Source organism: Papilio xuthus, unplaced genomic scaffold (genome assembly GCF_000836235.2).
Source record: "Papilio xuthus unplaced genomic scaffold, Pxut_1.1 DF827542.1, whole genome shotgun sequence".
NCBI lineage: Eukaryota > Metazoa > Arthropoda > Insecta > Lepidoptera > Papilionidae > Papilio > Papilio xuthus.
The window spans coordinates 2906756-2927349 of record NW_013531107.1 but is presented as its reverse complement, the minus strand read 5'-3'; the positions used below and the strand labels follow the sequence as shown (position 1 = coordinate 2927349).

Here is a 20594-nt window from a genome sequence, read left to right as displayed (position 1 = left end):
CTAAATTACTTAACTAATTTTAAAGAATGAGTTGTCATTCTATCTCCGAAGTACTCATCATGGGTTTTTGAGACCAAGATTTCTGTATTAAAAACATACCGTTGTACTGTTATTATCTTTGACGAAACAGAGAAAACAATATGTTTTAAACGGGCGTCTCAGAAACTCACAGTTAATAAGTATTTTTAATAAATAAAAGATAATATGATTAAAAGAGAAGCATGATTGAAATGACGCATGAAAGATCGATTTGAAAGCCGAGACATGAGTTAGATAAAAGCATGGATGACAGTTTATTTTTATATTGTTCACAGAATTGGGAAGGCAGAACAGAGACAGGAGGGGATGGTGGCGACCTACCGCCGCCGGCGCAAGCACCGCTCGATGCTGTGTGGCAGCCAGTGGCCAGCACTAGGTAAGTGCAATCTAGTAGCTCACTTGCGGCCGATGTGACCAGCTCAATTGCATATTCTAAAACTATACTACAATATATATACAAAGCTTTGGACATATAATTATTACTTCATACTTTGTGCCATAAATTTAGACATTTTTGGATGGATGTTGAGGCCGAATAGTATAATTTAATAATTTTAATCAACTATGTAAATAAATGAACGTAAATTGAATAAACAGTAATTCCCTTTGTTATATTTGCTTTGTGGTAATATATTTATTTAAATGCGTTGATTTACTGCTGCGAGAGGATTTATTGATGGCAATAATCCTTTCAGTGGTTCGACAGAAATGATTGCCCTTTTAACGTTGAATTTCAATTATGAATATATATATATATATATATATATATATATATATATATATATATTCAATTAAAATTATGATAATATTTCGTCAAAATGATTCTTGTAAATGTCGTAATACAACTATTATAAATATAGATGAATAAGTTTCAAGACAATATGAAGAGCTGCTCTTCTTTACCATCAATGAAATGACATTAAAATTCCATTTGATACGGCTTGTTATGCTAACCGTGAATTCTACTGCTGAGAAATCGATACGTACATAATTGAATTCCTAAAATGAATATAGGCAATAGGTTTAATTATAAGTATTTCAGCAATGGAAAACCCTTTATTAATTCTAATACTAAAGTAAATATGTATATACAGATTATAATTGATAGATCACAATTAGTTCATGAAATTATTGACATGCTGACATGCACAGAGCATATAATTCTTTGAATGTGCGTGACAGGATTTCGATCAACGCAGAGGTACTATATTGATATCTATATTAATGAATACCACAACTGTGTCGAATATACATTGTTCTGTGGGCCTATCACGAATATTTGTGATAAGTGGCATCGCATCGTCATCGACCAATACTAATATAAATTTTGTCGATGCGTGTGTGAATTTGTGATGATATCGGGCGTAAAGTACACCAAAAATCAATACTAATATCGACATAATTGATGATGACAATATGAACGCGTTTGTCACAAATATTCGTGCTAGATCCATTGGCCACATTTATTTATCACATTGCGTTTAATATTTTACTAAAACGTCAACTAGACTTTTATGACTTTAATGAATAGATGACTTTAATGATTTGATTTTAAGGATTCTTAATGACGAAGTATTGTGCTGAACATTGAAATCAACAATTGTACGAATGTGTCCCGGAGGCCTTATTTACTCCTCTTTACCTTCCCACCCTTTTTCTTATAATTAAAGGATGGAAAGTGGAAGTGGACTTTTCGGTTGAAAGGATGCATGGGAACGGAAAATATTTTCTTTCTGTGCATCCTCTCCTCCGTATGCAATTACGTATGTCTATGGGCAACGGTCACTTCGCTATTTTAGCGATTTCAGGTGGCCGCTCGCTCGTTTGCCACATTATGATAAAAAGTCACCACCTAGTGTAGAAAATTTATAGGTAGTAGGGATGAAAAATATCCAAGCAACTAATAAACTATTTTCTAATTATTATTTAATCATCATCAGCTCACTAAGAGTCCCCACTAAGGGGCTCGGAGCCTAGCCTGTCACGGGTGATTAATCATGGTGGTAATATTATTCCACACAATTTCTTTCCTAAAATTTCTTATATCAGTCCATCATTAGTTACCTTTTAACGTTGTTTAAGTATTTTGCTTAATTTTTAAAAGCATTTCCTTTAAATGCAGAACGTTTTTTGCTTAGAAATTTACTCGTTAAGTGCTAACTCGCCTCGCTTTCGAAATAAAATCCTGCAGGATTTTCCCGGCAACGGTATTACGGAATGTTACTGCAGGAAATACATTACTGGACAACGAATAAATCTCTTTTAACAAGTAATGAGTTTTTGTTAACGTTCATAAAAGTAATTAAGCTAATACACAAAAATGAACTAAAGTTAGTCTATGAAATTCTAGTAAAAAGGAAGAATGAATTTACATGCTTTTTTATTTTTTATTAATTAAGGCTTTTACAATTAATTGAATATTTATGGCCGTTTTTATGTTTTTTTTGGTAGGTATTTTGTGTTCTAAATTTGAATTTTAAACTTTTTACAAATCATATAGTGCAATATATACCATTAAGAAAACATAATTAGACATCTGTTAGTTTTAGAAATTTATCTCAAAATTAAATAGATATAAAAGTTTTTAAATAATTTAGGATTTGACCCTTGTTAAAAGTTGAATCCTCGTGCAGAGGCAGTGAAGTTAACGTCCGCTGAGTGTTAAATAATGACACTACGAGACACATGTTCTGAATCAATAACGTAACTTGCTTTGAATTTTGTTTATGTTTGAAGCACATTTCCCACTAAATACGTGTGTACTTATATAAAAGACGAAACCGATAGATAACGAAAAGTAGATACTTCTACTGGATAACATTTTCTTTGATTCAATAAGTAATGATGTATTAATTACCGTGAATTTCTGAGACCAAAATCTCCGTTAAAATATATTGTTTTCTCTGTTTTGTCAAATACCATGTTAGGGATGAATAGGGATAGCAGGGGTAATTTATACAGATGTTTTGTTCTCAGAAACCCATGGTTAGTAAAGCAAATAATCAAAACAAAAAACAAAAAAAATATTCAAGAAAAAGTGTGTGTTTCTAATACGGGTAGTGTTATGAAATAAGCCTATAATATTCTGGTTTACCGATTTTTTAAATTCTGGATCACTTTGCTTTTCTTGCTATTAAGAACTGAATCTGCACTTCGAGGGTTTAGTCAAGAGGCTCGTGGCTTCAAGAGCACTCGCCTCGGCACACCACTCCCCGTTTTCAAATTTCAAATCGTTGTTTACTTAATAAGCTAACATAAACATGGTTTATTTATTTTAATTCAAAAAAGACGTATCTTTGTCAACCAAGACCCTTGTTAGAATTGTAGGTAATTGTGATATAATAAGTGAAGATGATAATGCTAACTGTTGCCCGCGTCTACGTCCGCGCGGAACTTAAAAAAAACTTAATAAGTACAATATTATATAGTAACAAGTGTGCCAAATTCCATCAAGATCCAACAAGCTGTACTGGAGTTACCTAGTGACAAACGTCTATCCATCTAAACTTTCTAATTCAAAATATTAGTAAGATTAAAACGTCTCAAGCCAAAAGTTTCGTTAATGTTCTTAAAAAGTAATGAGAATGTTTCTCATTTATTGCAAATTTTGCTACATCTGAGAGCCTCATTCATCAATTAATCACTTAACACCTCAAATGCCATCGTTAAATCAATTAGTCCCTCTCACGTCTCTTTTCAATTTATCTAGATTTTATAATGAAACATCAAATCAAATGTCTCTGAAGTGACGTTGATCGCGCAAAGTGTTAGCAATTAAAGTTACAACAGTTTCCCGCTTTAAAACTTTTGTAATTAAACACTTAATTGGGTAACAGCAAGCACTGTTGAGTGTCATTGTTGTAGTCTCGGTTAATTTTAACAGTCACTTTTACCTATTCGTTATTGTTAACACGTACACTGAAAATCAATTATGAGTAATAATTACATGCTTTTTCTATAGATAAAGCGCATTTGATTGTTTTATTTGTACTCTATATTGCAATTTTCAAACTTAGCTTGATTCGATTAACAAAGTTTCATTAAGTTATATATACGTTTTTTAAAACTCAGCTTTATTCTCCTCGTAACTGCTTTTGAATTATGTAAAATAAAATATTATGGTGCTTTCAAATGAAATACTTTGCGTATGCTCTTTACGTAAACATAAATGAAATTGCGGTAAGAAATGTGAAAAGCTTTTGACGCGAATACGCGGCTCTCTTGTGACGCCTTCAATTGAAAGTCACTTTTGAAATCCCCTGAGGTAATGTTACTATTTTTAAAGAGTACATCAACGTAAAGTGTTCCTTTATTTTACATATTTTATAACCTTTCATTCACCTTTAAATATATGAATTCTAAATAGAGACATGCTCCGGATTTTTGTTAGTTGTAACCAGTTACATTCACAATTTTGTTAGTTAAAAGTTTTTCATTGTTTTGGTACACTAAAGTCTGTCGGTTTTGGGATATTAGCGTGAGTTTAACGCGAACAATGTTCGAGTACTATGTCAGGCTGTTAAAACTCATATGTATTGTATTCGATATAAAGTTTAAAAGCAAAGTTTATGAGAAATGAGTTAATAAATACACTAAAATACTCGAAATATGTAGTGTAATATTGTTCTTAACATTACGAATGTTACATGAATTTGTTTGTTTTAGTAGATTCAAGTTATATAGCAAATATATTCAGGAATTAAATTATTAATAATTAATTTTCAAATATAGTTTTTTAAATAACATTAAATCCATCGGAGGTACCCGTCCGAGGCGCTGCATTGAGCTTTAGAATATGCGCTTTGTAATCATAGCGGTTTTAAAATGAAGTCTTTTAATATTTCACTCAAAAGAAATCTCTCCGGCATCCGCGAGATAAATTTTCTTTGTTTCCGAGATGGAAATATTCCAAGGAATAGTTTTAAAAGATATTTAAAGCGGAAATTGTTAAGTATTTGATCCTTAAACGGAAACGGTTTGTTGATTTTAAATGGCTTTAGCTTTTTGAGATTAACTAGATTTTATTCTATAAACGGAAAAGTTATTTTATTCGCTTGATTTACTACTGTTTCATATTGCACCGAATGACTAAGAATTGGGTTTATGATTACATAAAAAAATAAAACTCTTATTGTAGAGTTCTCTTACTAACCGTACAATGCCTTTTAGACCCTAATGTGACAGAGTATAAATTTTATCTGAACGTAAAAAACATAGTGTAAACTCTTTATTAACAATCTATGTTAATTCCATCAAAGTCAGTTACAGTGAATGAGCAGCGTGCGTTTGCATTCCGCGGACGCTCTGAGCACTAAATGGATTTCAGTTTACAGCGAATTAAGCAATATGTTATCCTTTATACGAATCTCTCAGACGTGGTAATGCGTTTTAAAATGTAGACGCTTTGAGACAAATATGCGTTTAGTAGTATGTATTATGAAAATAAAATTCGTGCGAGACAAAATGTTAATTAGTATTTTAAACCAATAGTGGCTATTTTAGAACATATATTTCTTCATATAAGTACATATATATATATATTTATATATATATATAATAGTTTAGTAGCATAGTTTCTGCTTTGAATAGAGGGCGTTAGACCTTTGTCGAGTGTCCTTAACGCAGTGATGCTTGCTTATGAAATAAATTTATAAATATTTGGCTTTAAGTTACTATAAATTTATTTCGTCGGATAATTTATGTTTCATATTCTCTACAAAATACTAAATCAAACACTAATAACGACGAATATTAGATTACGTACAAAAGTTGATATAAAGAATCAAATAGAAACATTCCAATAAAGCAAATAGTTTGACATTTATGACGAAGAAAGAACTTACGTAGGTAGTGATATGTCTAAGAAGAGATGGGTGGTTTGTATCAAAGGATGATGCAAGACATGATCAAGGAGGGAGTGACGACTGTAACGACGGAAGATAGATCGATCGATGTCGTCTTCTGGTGCGCTGACCTTTTATGAGTGGGATAAATACAGAAAGATAATGAGTTTGAAAGTCTTTGTACTTATTTTACAGCTAAATATGATTATTAAATTTATCTTTCAATTTATTACACGAAATTTTAAATTATTTGTTATTTCAAAGCAACATGTTACAAATAGGTAAACCACAAAATCGATGCAATATTTGAATTGAAACAATACCGCAAACCAAAACTTTAATTTAATATGTTACCGAGTGTCGATTTGGATAACGTAAGGTAGGGTGTTCTATTTTCATAATAATTTTTCAATAAAAATTCGATCGATGTCAGAATAATCTGCTATTCACTTTGTGGCGCGTATTTTTCGCATCTCATCCTTTGTTCACGTTCGAACGATTATTTTTATCAGATTGTGCAACATCCTGTATCTTGTAAATATTTACCACAAGGTTCGCATGTAACAAAAAGGTTTTAAATCAACCAATAGCATGCGTATAAAACATTAACTCATATTTGCTACTAATGTGAATAGGTCTGTGATATTTAAACCATGAAAATCATACGATTGCTAACATTTCAATTTCAAAAGAATCTCTAGACTTGGGCAAATACGAATCAGACCTAATCCACCGTAATCAGTCTAGCCGTTTAGACTGGCAACGAAATATTCCGACAGTTTATTACATTTGTAGACAATTTATAAACAGACAATATTCACAATCGATTGCTAACATACAGAATTAGTCTGGCATCATAAGCACGTATCGTATTTTCTATACGTGCTCACCTAACGCAGTTTTCAACATCGTTCCAAGCGCGCTACAAAAACAATACTAAAAAAATGAAATATGTATCCAATAACTTTGTATAGGAAACATAAATATCTGTTTTGTTTCACCGTAATAGTATACGCTTCCACTAAACTGGTTCCAAATGGACTGAAAATCTCTGTTATGAATAGATTTAAGTGGAACAAGTGTATACGAAACAATCGTTTCGTTTATCGTAGCTGTAGAATACGCTATATATTTTTTCTGGTAATAACTAGATAACAGACAATATTTTAAATTATTCAAACTTTCGTGAGATTTTATAATAAACTTATATTAAAACCGCTAAAACACTCGCGTATGTTCGTCCAATGGCGGCACTTTTATATAACTTTTTAAATAAGTATAGTTAAAAATTTACTTCATTAAACTTATATTTTAAGAATTTCTGTGTATTACGATATAGTAATGTAACAACATTCTTTTAAAACATTCTTAACCTAATAAACTGTTAGGAAGAAAATCCGAAAATGTGCCAGTGTATTGACGCAACACTAGCCTTACTAAAATGTCGAAGTTTATGTCCCCTCACTATTCATTCTCACACTGGACTTTCTAAAGAAAGCAAGTCATTCGCGCCAAATGATTCTAATACTGTCTAAAAACTTAGCAGTGAATTAGAAAATTCTGTTATTTATATACTGACATGGATACAAACATTTAAAAATAAATTGTATTGTACGTATTACTTTGTATATGTACAAAATGCATGTAATAATACAAAATTTGTGTGAGTTTCAGTTTAATGTTGAGTGAGGAAGTTTTCGTATTTGTTGAATGTCGGCAACCGGATATTAAGTACAATAACGTGTTAGAATAATGTTAAGAACGAGAAAATATTCCACCAGCGGCAGAATTCTTTATGAATTCTTCATAAATAACACTATATTTTATGATATACTAAGCAAAACTTGACTTTTCGCTATGAATATAATGAAAATTATTATTCAAGTTTTTATTTTGTAACTACATAAATGTACTTTAAGCTATGTTATGAATTAAGATTCTTCATTGTTACATTTGAAATCACACAACCTTGTTGAAAACAATCTATATACCAGAATATATTCCTAAATATTTCCATTTGATAGAAGCTTTCAAATAAATCAATGTAATGAGTAAAGATCAACAGCGATTTTCCATTGAATTAATTTCCATTGAACTGGAAAATTGCACCGTAATTAATATAATGGATTGGATGTAACATTTAGTTACGTATAAATATATATTATGCGACACAAGTTAGCTATTCCGTTAATATCATTTAGTTTTAGTTAGGAGTACGGTGTGCTGGACGCAAACTTCACAATGTGCAATTAACTAGTTAGCTCATTGACTAATTTACATACACGCTACATCCTAATTTGCATCAATAAAGCTAATAGCGGAGTTATTAACTTAGTTATTAGTTTAGCGCAAGTTTACTGCGAAATATTGAACAGGTACGTACATTATAATAAACTTATATAAAAAAGTGGCCCACTCAACCTGATGAAGGGCCCCCCGATGGGCTCGAAACTAGTCGGTGCCGCCACCGGACGATTATACGTGAGTGTTTAGCCGTTTTTATATAAGTTTTTTAGGTACGTACGACTTGAATCCTTTGACTTTACATTTTATGAAAATAAGAAAGTATTCTTTTAAAGTAGACGTGGTTACTATATTTTGAATTGTTGTGCATGTTTTTCTTTTAAATGTTTGTTAATTAACAAACGCGGACAGCCGTTGTACTACTATAGCAAAATGAAATTAGCATCAGTCAAATGATTGTGAGAAACTTTGGTTCTAAATCTTACTAATATTTAACTCCGAAAGTTTGGATGGATGGATGCATGAATATTTGTTAGAAGGTATCTTCAGTACGGCTTAACAAATCTCATAAAATTTGGGATAGATGTAGGATATATTCTGGAAGAACTTATAGACTACACATGAAGTATTTTTTTTAATTCCGTGCGGACGGAGTTGCGGGCGAAAGCTAGTATTTGAGGTAAAATATAGAACAATAGAATAGTTATCATTTTGATAAATATAAGTGATATCAAAGTAATTGAATCATTTCCAATAAACATAGTGCTTTAAGAATTACGTGAAAATTATATGATTAATTTTGTATTTACTCATCCTAAAAGTAAACAGCATTTAGCTTCTATATTTCATTTATAATTTCATACCAGAGCTTTAAATACCTTATTTATAGCAAAACATTAGCCCTACAAAAATGTAATAAAAGCCTGTGGCTTTTAGGTCGTGTCAAAAACTTATGTAAATACATTATATTAAGGGAGACCTTTGTACACGAGTTTGTGTCAGAAGCTTTGTATACTGTTTCAAAGACGAAGCCAGTCAAGTATTAATTCAATCAGATTGTGAATAATGTAATGGAGAATTCTAAAGTTGCTATGTTGTTTTTCTTTTTCGTATTCATGAATCGTTTTTCACACAACTATATCCGGTATATTTTAGAAAGATACTAGCTGTCGCCCGCTACTCCGTCTGCACCTATGTATGTAGAAAAAGGTTCAATAAGTAGCCTATGTGTTTTTCCGGACTATGTTCTACATCTGTACCAAATTTCATTAAGTTCGTCGAGCCGTTTCGGATATCTACTAACAAACATCTATCCATCAATCTAAGCTTTTGCATTTATAATATTAGTAAGATTAAGTTTCATACTGAATTTAAAAACTAGTAGGAAAACGCATAGACAAGCCTTCTAACGAAATATCCGTGGATTAGGAACGATTTTTTGAATTCAATGAAATCAAGTAATATGAATATAAAAACATAGTTACAAATTACATTACGAAAGCTCTCAGTCACCTTCTGAATATTTTATACTGTAACTTGAGTACGCGAGAGAAATAAAATGTAAAAATATTCCTGTATTTATTGAGACAGTACTCGAAAAGTACTGAAATATTGCATATTCCCTTAGCTAGTGAACCGTTAAAAAAGTGGGGCGCATCACGGATTGTTTGCGAAACTTAATGAGGGGCTCGGAGCCGGCGCATGCTAATTATGTTGTGTTATATTCATACTTTTATTTTTACCAACACTACCTTTGCATATAAACTTAACCTACAGGCACGAAGCTTGAAATAGGGGCCAAGTACGGAATAAATTGCAACAAATTTTCAGACGAATCAAACCAGTTTTTTATTTAACACTAGAAATGTTTTAATTTACTGCACACAAGACTAGCCTTACTAAAATGTCGACATCTATGTCCCCTCACTAATCATTCTGATACTAGACTTTGTAACGAAAGCACGTCATTCGCGCCAAAGGATGGTAATTAATAATGTCTAAAATTACAAAGTCTCATATAGAGAAAGATTAGTAAATGCCTATATCTAGTAATGGACTGACAAGGCTAATGGTAAAGATCAAATAAAGAAACTTACTTATGTTCTTAAAACTAATGTTTGGATGGATATTTGTTAGAAGGTACTTCCAGAACAACAGCATGGAACTAACTATAATTTGGCATAGATTTAGAAAATAGCTTGGAATAATACAAAGGTATTTTTTTATTTCGCGCGGACGGAGTCTCGGGCCACAACTATTTGAATATAACTAAAAATTTTCACGTTCATGTTAAAAATAATGCGAAGACTATATCACTATGCAGAATTGTTAAGATATTGTTCTAAGTTATAAAAGAAGTACTTATAAAAGTGCACTGAATAAGTAGACAAACACTGTCCGTAGATTAAATTGTTTCTAGAGCAACACAAATAGTTGAAAGCCCATTGTTTGTACTGATCTAATGAGATTGCGGTACGGCAACTGTACACTGCTTAACTATGCTTTCAAGTGTGTACAAAGCGTTTAACATACTCCTTATACATTTTTGATCAACAATAAATAAATAATAATACATGAACTGTTGATCGTGTTGGTTGAAATGGAAAGCTTAAAGAATATAAGATAATTTTTGTAGTAATAAGAAAATATGTAAAGGTTGTCACAGGATGTGTTTATTATAATCTACTAGCTGTCGCCCGCGATTCCGTCTGCGCGAATCATAATTAGTTACGACACCTTAAAAGTTGTTTTTCCAGAATATGTTCTATATGTATTCCAAATTTCATCAAGATCCGTTCAGCCGTTCCGAAGATACCTTCAAACAAACATCCATACATCCATCTATCTAAACATTCGCATTTATAATGTTAATAAGATTTACTCGCGAAGAAGTTTTAAAAAGTGAATTATAATTTGATTAAAGAGAAAAGGTCCTATATATAATATTTCCAATCACCTCCAATCGCACACTACTCGATAACCGAAAGCAACAAGATGTGCTACCACTAAACTCAAACGCTTTGAAAATCACCGACGTGGAAAGGGTAAAGCTTCACACGACCGATACTGATACGTGCCATTTTAGTTATCGCGATTTATTTTATCGTTTAAGTTGGATATTCGGTTATATTTTGTGATAAAAATCAAATCATCTCCTATAAAGATATAAATATTATCAAATGCTTAATATCAGTATTTTCATTGTATATATAAGTAATAAATTTATTTAAAAGTCACAAGGAAATTCAGTCATATTAGGTTAAGTATGTTTAAGTAACCATGAATTCGATAGATAAATAAAGATTTCTGTGAAAATTAATGGAATGTTAACATTCAATTATTTTGGTGTTATCAAGTTTTATAGCTGAATTTTAAGATATTGTTGGCATTTCATAGGCGGCTCTATATATTTCCTACGTCACAGCTTTACCGCTTGAAGCGCCTGTTGTAATGTGCATTACGTCGCTTTATTTGTTTTATGCTGCGTTATTGCGCACCAAAGTCGAGCTGTAAATGTGTTGCGAAACCTTTGTACTAAAACTTTACCGTGCATTATTACACGCTGTGCGTAATATCAGTTATCTTTTATACACAAAGCGCTTGCATATAAAAATGTTATTTGTATTCAAAGATACTGGAATAAGAAATAGTCTGAAATATTTTTTTTAAGTCAGTGAGACTTCAATGACTTTTACACGATATTTCAATCACTTTTTAATCAATTTTATAACAATTTACACTTTTTTTTGTTTCTTACAACTTCAGTTAACTGACTAATATTTACTAACTTTAGCAACTAAACTTCTGTGACTAATGCACAAATGGACAACTGATGTAAGTTTTAGTCTTTAATGAAATTTGTCGAGAGCAAAGTTACCTGTTGTAATTCTTCTAATTTTGAAACTGTCTATTGTGTTTGTGTTGTAAAGTTGGAGCTACACTTCTCCATGATAAAATTGCTTCAAAATAAAAGGTTCCTGTTATTTGTCGAGAATATATATTTCCAATTCAATATCAAGCTTACATTATATTAAAATGTTATATGTTCTTAGAATAAATTGGTTAAAAAAATAGATTCGTGTCTAGAGGAGGATGAACCAAAGAAATATGGATGGATTGTGTGAAAAAGGATATGTAAGAGTTATCCAACACATTGTATTTTTGATAACACAAATAACAATAAAAAATCGCTAGCAATTTTTTCTAGAAGCGTAGATAAATATGCGACAGCTCAGTCGCTTGTCGATGTCATTCGACTTTCCATTTCCTGTAGAGTATCGCGAATCAGTGGGGACTAAGAGGCTTCATATCCGTTCCTGATTGTGCACAAACCGTGAAATTGTTCAATATTCATGTAAGAAATGTACAGGGATATTACATAGCTGTTGATTTTGATGGAAAATTAAAGTGGAAATAGGATCAATATCCGTTAACGAGTTTCAGAATTAGACTAGTTTAACGTTCGAATAGTTTAACATGTTATAATTTTATTCAAATTTTCTTAGGTAATATAGTACGATATAATTCTCGCGCAATTTCCTGTCGCACTGTGGAACGGTGGAACGGCCCTCGGCGGTATTTCCATACCAATACGACTTGGGTCCTTCAAGAAGCGAACATACCATTTCCTTAAATGCCGGCAACCCGTCCCCAGTTTCTCTGATGTTGCAGATGTCTATCGGTGTGGTTGATCATCTTGGTGATCTCGCAGCTTGTTTGCCGCCTTTTCTAATAATCATGGAAAAAATGGATCATAAAATAACTCGTGATATTTTTTAATAAATCTCTACGTCAATCATGACGTCATAACTATTTGCTGCCGAGTGGAAAACTAAATGGAACAATTTAAATGTGTTCGCATTTTTAAAGTTTTCGAATAAATATTTCTGTGCAGAAATTTATGCTTCATTTGATCTGCAATTCAGTGAAAAATTCCAACTCTGCGATAGTAAGCGTTGATTTGTTTGAAAGTTAATAAAACTGTTTGAAGTTAACATAAGCTTTTTTTTATGAAGTGTATATTTTCACTGCTGACAAGTTCATGGAAGAATGTAACAGATAGTAAGTTTTTGTATCGATATTTATAGCTTAACAAAAGTCCGTGATCCTGGGCCACCATTTCATCGAGATTTTTATTTATTTCATATGTAATTTTTCTGATTTAAAAATATCATATCTATTGATAAGATAATTGGTATTGGTATGCACAGTAAGAAAAATTATAGACTTCAAAAAGAATATATTACTTTTCAGCAGTCGAAGTTATAAAGAAGATGAATAAAAAAATGTAAACGGTAGCTGCGTACACAAAGAACGAAAATGATCCAAAACAAAGACCAGTTCGAAACAAAGAACTTCTGAGAGTTTTAATTTGAAAAACCAGTCAAACGACGAGTTTTCTTTGTAAAGATTTTCTAATAAATGTTTTGTGTGTCTTTTGATTTCACTTTTATTAATAAACGTGGTCTATTTCCTGATATGAAAGAGAAAAAATACTTTAGCGCGAGCCAAAGGCCTAAGCATGAAATGACTGTAAAAAAACTCTTTAAATCTATATATTTAAAAATCAATTACTGTTCGTTAGTCTCGCTTAAACTCGAGAACGGCTGAATAGATTTGTCTTACCTTGGTCTTGAAATGTTCGTGGAGGTTTAGGGAAGGTTAAAAAGGTGAGAAAAATTCGAATAATTGCCGGGAATTGATCATGTTTTTTTTTAATTACGCGCGGACGGAGTTGCGGTCCACAGCGAGTTAGGAATAAAAAAAGAAAATTCATTAATTGTAAAATGGACAATGTTCTTGACTGTAATGGAATTAATTATGACAGCCTCGATTTGATTAAAAGATAACGTCATTTCGAGTAAAATTATAAATGCCGTCGTATTTACTCGTGATGAGCTTCATTTTCAATTTCAGTATTAAAATTTTATTTAAAAATGTAATTCGATTTAATTTTCGCCGGTGATTCGTAAACTGTATTGTATTATAAATGGATAGTAGACAGTGTTTACAATAACTTTTTTTATTCTTCAATTCAATTCAATCTCTTATTCATGGCCACTTTTTTTGCGGATTGGGACTGACTCGATTGTTTATGGTTTACTTATTGTTTAGGAGAGACTGGCTCTGATATGTTTTTGAAAAAGTCTTGTTAGTAAATGATGTAAATATTTTAAACTCTTGAACTTACTTTTCTTAAAACAGTTGACTCATATTAAAGTAGGACAGACACAATAAGGGACATCTTAGTGGTAGTTAATAATGGTGAGTAAGTTAATGTTGTTGACAAGTTGACATTAAGTAGAAATGGTGCCATATGCCTTGTCTTGTATTACCTAAAGTGTATAAAACTACCTTGTAACATTTTTTAAAACAAAACACACGCATAGTCGCTAGCAAGGCGGTACGGGTTCGTGGAAATTTAATCAAGGTCTCGGAAAAAGCTTTTTTGGTTTATTTCTTTCTGGAAGGAAAATGGAAAAATTTATCGTCTTGTTAGGATTAGACAGAGATTACACAGGTGCTTTTAAATTTAATTTCTGGATTATGAGATGTTTTGAAATGTAATGTTGCGTTTAACGGTTAATTTCTTGTGAATATATTTGCAGCTTGTAAATTATTTAAATTACGTATATTTTGATTTTATATTTTGTAGGTTAAATGATATATTTTCAAAGATATTTTAAGAATTCCGTAAATTCAATAATAATAAATCTATCTTAATACATAAACTGTGCTTAAACTTTCAGTTTGAGAAAAGCTTAATGTTAATGTTAAGCTTGTTTTTTCAAAGTCCATCCGAGTTTTTGTATCTAAATACGACACCGTTTTTGCTTAAACGACCTGTTTTTTTATAGTCTGGCTGTATCGTTAGTCAAGTTTGTTTGTGTTACAGTTAAATGCTGGACTATTTTATTTTTATTCGTTGCATTGTTTATACAATTTAAAAATTGGTTTTTAAATAGTATTATCTAATCTCATATATAAACACGGCTAAACACTCACGTATATTCGTCCGGTGGCGGCACCGACTCACCGTGTAGTGAGCGACGGGCCGCGTCCGCGAAATAATACCAGTACCACTCATCCTGATGAATGGCCCCCGATGGGCTCGAAACTAGTCGGTGCCGCCACCGGACGAATATACGTGAGTGTTTAGTCATTTTTATATATCATTTTAGTATAATGTCACAAGAAAGTTTCAATTATTTAGTATTATCTAATTTTATAAATAAATAAAAAATATCTTAGCTTTGTTGCATTACATATTTTCTGTAACAAATTGCTACAACCAAGACTTTTCCGAGATGTTTCATATTCACCCGTGGATGTGCACAAACTGTGAAATTGATTAATCTAAGCGTAAAATTGTATGTTACGGGAGCCTGAATACCTCGGAAATTACTAAATCATATATATAATGTTTAATATTTAACAATTTCCAATACGAAACACTTGACGTAACAAATATTTAAATATATTTTTTGTCCCATTGTGTCCCAAATTACCACGAGAACTACATTTATTTTAATTATGTCTGAGAAGGAGAAATCTCTCTGCGTTGATAAGCATTTTAAGTCTGGAATTCACACGAATGTTGAAAGCTATACACTCAAGAATGTATGAAACCGAATTACATTTAGAATGTATGATACTGACAGCGTTGTTACAAATTGTTTCAGGTTTAGATTCTACGTGTATTCAGCGTACGTAGAGAGACGAACGCTGGCTGCTGTGCGAGTGATTGCGGCTACGCGAACTCGAGGTGCCGATTCGGTTATCTGCCGTATGTGGTTGCCGGACAACAGAACACTCACTTTGAAGGCCAGAGTTAAGGTACGGAGAAGATTTAATGTGAAATTTTAGTACTGAGCATAATTCTCTCGTTGTCATCATATCAGAAATGTATTGTCGTATTTCAAAATTTAATCCTTCCATCTGAAAGTATAAACTTATCATTTGATTAGAATGGATAAATATTTTCTTATTCTTGTGAATGTGCTTATTATAATATTATATTTTACAATAAGTTAAAAATTCATTGAAATTTTAAATATTTTGTCTTCTCTAATGTTCTATTAAAATTTTATGATTCTACATTTAAACAGAACGAACAAAGTTTTAGAGTAGAAGTGAGTTTGTTGAAGCCGCAAGGATTTTATAGCATCTTTCATCACAGTAAACATTATCCGAGTACAGTCGCTGTGAATTTTAGTGTAAATTTACTTTGGAATATGGACTTTTATTTACGGTTGAGGCCATTTATTTTCCACCCATTTGTGTGTTATTTGACGCTCAAAATGTAATTACATCATAAACTTATTATTAGAACCTTTGATATAAATTAAAGCTCTTATGGTGACAGTTGGCTGCACGATATTAGATCCTTAGTGGGAACCGAATTTTATTCTTTCATTGTAGAAAGTTATCAAGCAAATATAAATTTATATTCTTCATCGTTTCAGCCTATCCGAGAGAATTGGAACTTGAAGTACAGTGCGACGTATGTGCTGTGTCTGCTGCGCGAGACGGGCGTGAAGCCTCAGGAGACGGTCGGCGCGTCGTTGTCCGTACTGGCCAGCACGGCGCAGCACCGCCCGCCCACCAACCAGCTCATTGTACTCGACACCAATCCCAGGAAGGGTAACGAGGTAAGCTTACAATTGAAGGATGGAGGAGCTGGAACTGCAGTTTATTTGTATTTGTGTCAATTCTCCGCAACTCTGAGAAGGAAACAAGTATAATTGTTAAGCTCAAAATCGCTAATTATTGTTCCGGACATCACAAAGTGTATGTTTAGTATGAAAAATATACGTCAAGGGAATGTTTAGAAACCAATTAAATAATTTTGAATTCCTTAGTTCTGTTACCATTTTTTTAATTTGACTTTTTAAATTATCACTTGATTTTGCGAATTTCATTAGGAAACTCTACACGTGTGCGTGAAGCCGTTTCACTTCTCGTACGCGCGCTCTGACTGGCTGCTGGAGTGGTTTGAGCTGAACCGTCTGCTGGGCGTCAGCCACTTCTATATGTACAACGAGTCCCTAAGCGCGCCAGTCACCTGCCTCATAGAGCACTATCGCAAGCAGGGTCTGGTCACGCTGCTGCCATGGAAGCTGCCCATTGTATCCAAAGTTGAAATAAGGTATGTTGTAATTACATTGCATTTATGTTGTTCCGTTGCGCCTTGTAAAATAATACAGTTAATATATAAAAGCACATTTAGTCAAGATTAAAAAAATAAACTGAGGTATCAAATTAATATTTTCAGGACGGAGGGTCAGTTCGCGGCCTTTAACGATTGCTTGTACCGGTCAATGTCTGCTGCGGGCTGGCTGCTAGTCATCGATGTGGACGAGGTGGTGTTGCCGCGGCGCGAGCGCACGTTGTCCGCGCTGCTTACCGCCCTGCGCGCCGCATACAACCCCCCATCCAAGGCGCCCTCCGCCTTCCTGTTTAGAAACGCCTTCTTCTACTTGGGTTGGGAGGTTCGTAAAATCATAACATGTTCAAATAAAAGAAATGTCATAAATTTCACAACCGTAATCTGATCCGGCATTTAAATAAAATTATCATTTATCGCCAGCGAACATTCTTTATCGGTCTGTGTGTGACTATCGGATATTTTGTAAAAATGTTGTGTCTTGCCGCTTATTATTTTGTAATGTGAATTAACTCACAGGACGACGCCGAAGCTCCGGCGCCTTTGTTGACGTCACGGAAGACGCGTCGGTGGGCGGCGCCGCACGCGGTCAAGAACCGCAGCAAGTACGCACTGCGGCCGCGCGACGCCGTTGAGCTCGGCAACCACTTCGTATGGGAGCTCGCGCCCGGCGCCAGCTCCGTCGGGGTGCCGACTGACCGAGCCTTGCTGCATCATTATCGGGTATATACCTAAACTTTTTGTATGACTATCTACATTTCTCGTTAATAATTAAAAGCCTCAATTCTAACTTTAATCAAAAAATAAGAAACTTATTTGCGATACGTTTATTAAAACTGCCAAAGAAACAGTAGCAGCGTCATTAGAACACAACTCTAACATCAAATTTCATAGAAACTTCGCTACCAAACGAGGTACTATAGATACAGTCTGTTCTTATATTTCTTTTTAAAACAAGGTCTTTTTGAAGTAAGTTGTATCGTATTAATTATACATTAAAATAATGATAAATTGTACTAATATAATTCATGTAACAGATGGCATGCGAGTACGGTGGTCAGCAATGCCTGACGGTGCCTTCGACAGTGGACCGCACCGCACACCGTTGGGCGGACGACCTCCTCAAGCGTGTCAACGCTGAAAAGGATACATATTTAAAAACGTGTCCCACGTAAACCGTTTGTCGACGCATTTCCCTGATTGTACAAATTTACAAGTACATTTACAAATGGTCCCATTATATCATAGCTATTAAAATACGACTGTAGAAATTGAATATTATTGCGTTAATTGTTACCAGAGAAATTTCATAAAATAGTTACTAATTAAATTGATTTTTTTTCGATTTTTTTCGAAAAATGAACATGTTTTTCGAATCTTGCAAGCTTTTTTGGTAGCGTCCTGTCGTGACAATATTGAATATCTATAGTCGTAAGTAATTATAAGTATTAAACCTGCATTTAAATTTATGTATAATATATAGTTATGTTATATATAATACAAAGTCCAATCCAAATATTACTAAATGAAAGCTCTTTATATCGTGTACAAAAAATTTACTTCAATAACTGTCACTATTGTTAATTTATAATAGCATAAACCATTTTATGTGTGTGCATCAGATGCAAAACTGAGAAATAAAATCTGAAGTCAGTATGTAGAAATTATTCGTATAATGGCATTTATAACTATTCTATTGCTATGTTTTACTTTCTTACAAAAGATACAGTTAGATATTGTTTGACAACGTGGTTTAACCATTTAATCGCCGGTGATTAATATTATCGATGTTTTTTGTTGTTTTTCTTTTAGTCAAGATCACATTTCGGAAATCCACATACAATCATATGATTTCTTGTAATATCTGATACCAGCGTTCGATAAAAGGGTTGATATATGTTTAAGTTAAAATGTAATTGAAACATTGTCTGAGTTTTTTATAGTTAGGATCATAATATTTAATTAAATTGTATCTATGCATACTACAAACATATACATATACGTGTAATTTAGCTTCCTAGACTAAACTAGATTATCGAACATCTTAACTTTTTGGCATAAATAACAATTTAATAAAAAAATCCTAGCAAAATAAGTAACAATCATCATCATTATCAGCTCACTATACGTCCCTACCGAGGGGCTCGGAGCTTACCCTAAGTTAAGGGTGATTAGGCCATAGTCAACCACGCTGGCCAAGTGCTGGTTGGTTCACTTCACATATATATTTGAATTACTTCTCAGATATGTGCAGGTTGCATCACGATGTCCTTCACCGTAAGAACGTCGGATAAATGTACATATGTAAATCGGAAATCGAAAAACACATTGGTACATGGCGGGAATCAAACCCAGGACCTGCAGATTGCAAGTCAAGTGCTTGACCACTGAGCCACCGAGGCTCAATATAAGTAAATAATTTATTTTATAAGTTTAAAAAACATACAAATTCTAAATTACCAAACGTAGTGCCATAATTCACTCTTTAAAAAGTTTCATGTCTATTTTCTTTTCATGAAACTGTATCAAAATAAGATTTTACATTCTAATGTCATACTTTTGATATCGGCATACTTTTCTTCATTTAATATTTGCCCCAATATTTCAAAGATATGTTATAGTCATCCGCATCGCATAATAATAAGAGGACCACTTAGTATCAGTGCCATTTGAAAGCTATTTGTTCGAAACATATAAAAATTTTGCCCGACTGACAATATAATAAAGGCGCAATATCATTAGTCTTTAGTATGTATTCCTAGTAGGCAAACTTTTAGCGGGGTATCGGTTTAGTAAACACATATATTTGAAATGAAGTGTCCACAGTTTGCTAGATTTGCGCTGATTTTCAGCGTGACGTGCCCTAACTCACAGCACAACCGGTTCCAGGACCCGAAAATTTGTGGCTCACTCAATCGGCTGCTAATAATTTGCCTACTGGGAACACAGCATTTGCGCTGAAAGGCAGAGTACGAGTATTTAGAGTAATGCGAGTGATTTCTGTTCACTCATGTAGGGCCCTAAATGCGAGCAGTGGTTTTATTAGTTGTTAGGGCCCGCATGCTCTGTGTAATATTCTTTACCGCGCATTATAATCGTCTACTAATTCCCTTCACCAGGACGCTTGCGTTACACAGTCCAAGTTAACGACTAATGAACTTGCGCCCTTATATTTATTATTGATGTATAAGTATGCCTAAACGGCAGAACCTACTTTGATTAAAGAAGTGTCAAAATTCGTATTTTTTACAGTCGGGGATATCATTTATTTTATTATCAACCCTTTAGTATTTTTAATTATT

The 20594-nt window shown here is 33.0% G+C and overlaps 1 protein-coding gene across 2 annotated transcripts in view; it reads left to right on the top strand.

Moving 5' to 3' along the window:
• The window catches only part of LOC106118856 (uncharacterized), a 33309-nt gene extending 13886 nt beyond the window's left edge, over positions 1-19423 (top strand). For both annotated transcript variants that reach the window (XM_013313613.1, XM_013313614.1), the window contains exons 2-8: positions 315-415; positions 15809-15962; positions 16592-16777; positions 17051-17274; positions 17401-17617; positions 17812-18015; positions 18330-19423. In XM_013313613.1, coding sequence (XP_013169067.1) covers positions 315-415; positions 15809-15962; positions 16592-16777; positions 17051-17274; positions 17401-17617; positions 17812-18015; positions 18330-18467 — 1224 coding nt within the window. In that variant the 3' untranslated portion in view covers positions 18468-19423. The remainder of the gene's footprint in view (positions 1-314; positions 416-15808; positions 15963-16591; positions 16778-17050; positions 17275-17400; positions 17618-17811; positions 18016-18329) is intronic.
• Positions 19424-20594: the final 1171 nt, after the last annotated feature.